Genomic DNA, 3685 nt, shown 5'->3' on the forward strand with positions numbered 1-3685 from the left:
AACATAAACACTACACATTTCATATATGCCTTATTTTGGCTAATTGTGTCTTCTTTTCGCTTGTTTCGCCTTTAAGAATGCAAAAATACAAATATACGTTGTCGTATCTTCGCGTTTTTGCATATTTTTTTTGCATTTACGTGGCGAAAAAGGGGGAAACGGATGTGGGGGCATACTACAGAAATTAGTACACAATTAATGATGCCAGTGAAATTTGTGCTTTTTATTTAGGTGTATGCGACAGTTGCAGATTTATAAATGGTGTAGGATACAACAATCATCCATATGACTGCAATCAGTTTGTCCAATGTTTTAAAGGAAATAGAGGCTTGGAACCAGCCTATCGGAAGTGTCCATTTGGTTTGTTTTGGGATCAGAACGCTCTAACATGCAAACCATCGCATGAAGTGGACTGCCCAAATGGTATGTCTATTTAATAAGTTCTTACTATTTTCCCTCAAGTTTTACTTTAAAGTGATGTAATATAAAAAAATCTTATCGAAGAAAATTAAAACAACCGAATGTATTCTACAACACATTCAAGTTCAAATAGTGGAAAGAAAGCAGATCAGCTATATGTATAAAACACAGACACTTGTGGTGCATTAGAATCCAAATAAAATATATATTTGTTTATCTAATCACATACACTTACTATAAGCTGTTTGGGAAAAATCATATTACAACGTCCATCTAAGTAAACGTCTATACATTTTGTTTGGATTTTAAGGCGTTTGGAGCTCCACACCTAAAGTGACTTTGTATAAAATATATTAATTTTACATATATTTGAGAGACCATTATAAAATTTTAAACATACATGTTACCCACTTTTGCCTGAACTATGTTAATCGTTTTTATTTCATTATAGATCAGTGCAAAAATCCTTTAGTTCAGTCTTATCAGCACAAAGATCCAAACAAATGCTGTGCCTACTGGAAATGCAAGAATGGGCGTGCATATGGAGAGTGTTGTAGTGAGGGCTCGTCATTTAGCCGCCTTCAAAACCAATGTGTTCCTGACACCGAATGTTTAGATACTTGTCCCTTCCAGGATGAAATACCAGGTAACCACTTTTTTGTGTTGCAGAAAATGTATTATAAAATAATATCTTAAAATAAACCAAAAGAAATCGTATGATCAACTTTAATACCGCATATACTTTTATTAAAACTGACTTGAGCAGTTCATTTGAATCTTAAAACTTTTTTTATACTTTTAGTTTGTGATAAGAGACCGACTAAACTTTTTTATACTTTTAGTTTGTGATTAGAGACCGACTAAACTTTTTTTTATACTTTTAGTTTGTGATAAGAGACCGACTGGGAAAGACACAATGTTCGAGCAGCATATAGGCAACAATCATTGGGTCACTATGCATTGTGCTCCAGGTACAGCATTTAATCCTGTGGATTGCAAATGTTCACTTTTCATCATGAACGTACCCGGAAGAAATAGACAACAACTGTGCAAACCTGAGATATTCCTCCCTTTTACAAATAGCTTTCAAGATCGGTCTGGAAAAAATGTTTTCGTGAAACCAGAAAACGTGACAATACATAGAGGGGCAGCTCTTTTCAACGGGAATTCCCGAATCATAATAAATCGCTTTGCTAACACGGAATTTTACGGCGATCTTGTGATCAAGTTCCGTTATAATGAGTTTAAACGTGGTTCATATTTCAACAAGTTACAAGCTCTCGTTACCAATGGTGATTGTGGTTCAGATCCTTCTATTATTATAGCTAAGATGCCCGGCTATGTTTTACTTGGAGCAAAGACAGATACATCGAGGAGCTTTGCATTGCCCACCCTGGTAATATGTTTTTTTATATGTACCTACCTTTCTTGAAAAGAAAACTTAAACCGTTTTTGAAAAGAAATAATGATAATATCGAAAAAAGTATCAGCAATTTTAGTAACACAAAAATGTAATATTTTAGTAAAGACTTCTGTAAAGTAAATACCTATACTCTCACATATATCGAATATCCGTCCTTGTTCGTTATAAACTTCACTCATACTTGTATTTTTAACATTTTTAATGCATTAACTATACAATTTACTTCAGGATAAAGATTGGAAGGAGGTCATTTACATACATAATATGAAAAAGTTAGAGGGTAGAGTTTGTGGTGCCTCGCGAGCGAGATGGTCGTACGGACCTATACAAGCAAATCATTGCGCCTTACAAGTTGGCTATGGCAGTGGACTACAGTCATATGTTGGACTGATAGATGATGTAAGTACAATTATTATCCTTCATTTATCTAAATGATCATTATAGAAAAAATATCCATGGTTACCTTTGTTAGTAGCATATAATTAAGTATCTGTTTCTCATTCTTCAATATAAGAATATGATTGTTTGAGCCGTCTTATACGTACGTTATTATTTTTTCGTGTTAAAATGAAACGCATGCGTTTGGTTTGCAATGCATTTAATGGTTTAATTATTCCATAATGTTAATTGATACACACATATTGTTCACTTAATGTTTTGCCAATAATATTTACTGGCATAAGTGTTCGAGTATGAAGTAACAGAGTTGACATGTTGAACTCATTTAAACGAGTAGTACAAAATTAATGCATTACCGTTTTAAAGTACATGTATAAGAATTTTTTTTGTATTTCACATACTGTTTATAACATAGTCTTATGATTTTCCATTACAAAATTTTATTTTTGTACATATTTTTGTATACGAATATACATGTACATTTATACACTACAGAGTTATAAATCATACGAACGATGTGATCACGTTAAATTACAGCCATGGTTTTTTTAATTATATTTCAGTTGTACGTGTACCAGTGCCGTCCACGAAACGGAGAACTGAACATTGGCTACTAGATACAGTCATCAGTGCCGTCCACGAAACAGTAGCTACATGTAACTGTATTGCTGTGATATCTAATCGAAACATGTCAATTTTACATTATGTATTCAAACAAAAAGTGCAGTTTATTTCGCAGGAATTTATTTTCGAAATACATATTAATTCCATGTTTTGGTGAATACTATCAAGTGTCTACATTAAATGAGACGATAAACCAGCAACAAGTCGGATATTTCAATGTTACATTCATCATCTACGGAAAGCCAAAACAATATTTAATCTTTATGTGACCATTTATCTACTTGCATTTATTTATTTATTTGTTTATTTATTTCATAGATATTCATTATTTCATTCATGTCATTTTGAGTCGAAATGTATTTCCAACTGGGAAGAACATCTGCTCTTGTTTCCATTGTAAATTGGACATATGTTAGGTATTTTTACACAAGTCAAATGTATAGAAAATGTCCTATTAAAACGCTGTTGTTATTTTTTGTGTGTTTTTGTTGTTTTTTTAATTTTGTTACTCTTCTTTCTCAAGTGAGTGTATTCCTGTCTTGTGTGAATAACAAAATATATTTATACAATACGTATGAATAACTGATTGACATTTCAGTGGCTTCTACCAAATACATAATTGTATACCAATAACATAGTGAATGGTCTAATCTTAGAATCGTAAATAGCAGTTTTGCAACACATCTATAAATATCACAATAGTACACACCTGTATCACATAAACGACACAAATTATACATACCTGTATTACATAAACGTCACAATAATAATACATACCTGTATCACATAAACGTAACAATAATAATACATACCTGTATT

General features: G+C 32.2%; 1 protein-coding gene across 1 annotated transcript; it reads left to right on the plus strand.

Moving 5' to 3' along the window:
* Nucleotides 1-188: 188 nt before the first annotated feature.
* On the plus strand, nt 189-3342 carry LOC132727108 (protein PIF-like; the record flags this gene model as incomplete). The annotated part of the gene is made up of 5 exons (XM_060712514.1): nt 189-423; nt 872-1066; nt 1305-1816; nt 2072-2242; nt 2806-3342. Coding segments are annotated over 5 exons (1167 nt in total), but the record flags the coding sequence as incomplete, so codon positions are not given.
* Nucleotides 3343-3685: the final 343 nt, after the last annotated feature.

The sequence above is a fragment of the Ruditapes philippinarum genome, unplaced genomic scaffold (assembly GCF_026571515.1).
Source record: "Ruditapes philippinarum isolate M1 unplaced genomic scaffold, ASM2657151v2 ctg15740_1_1_1_1, whole genome shotgun sequence".
In the NCBI taxonomy this organism is placed as follows: Eukaryota; Metazoa; Mollusca; class Bivalvia; order Venerida; family Veneridae; genus Ruditapes; species Ruditapes philippinarum.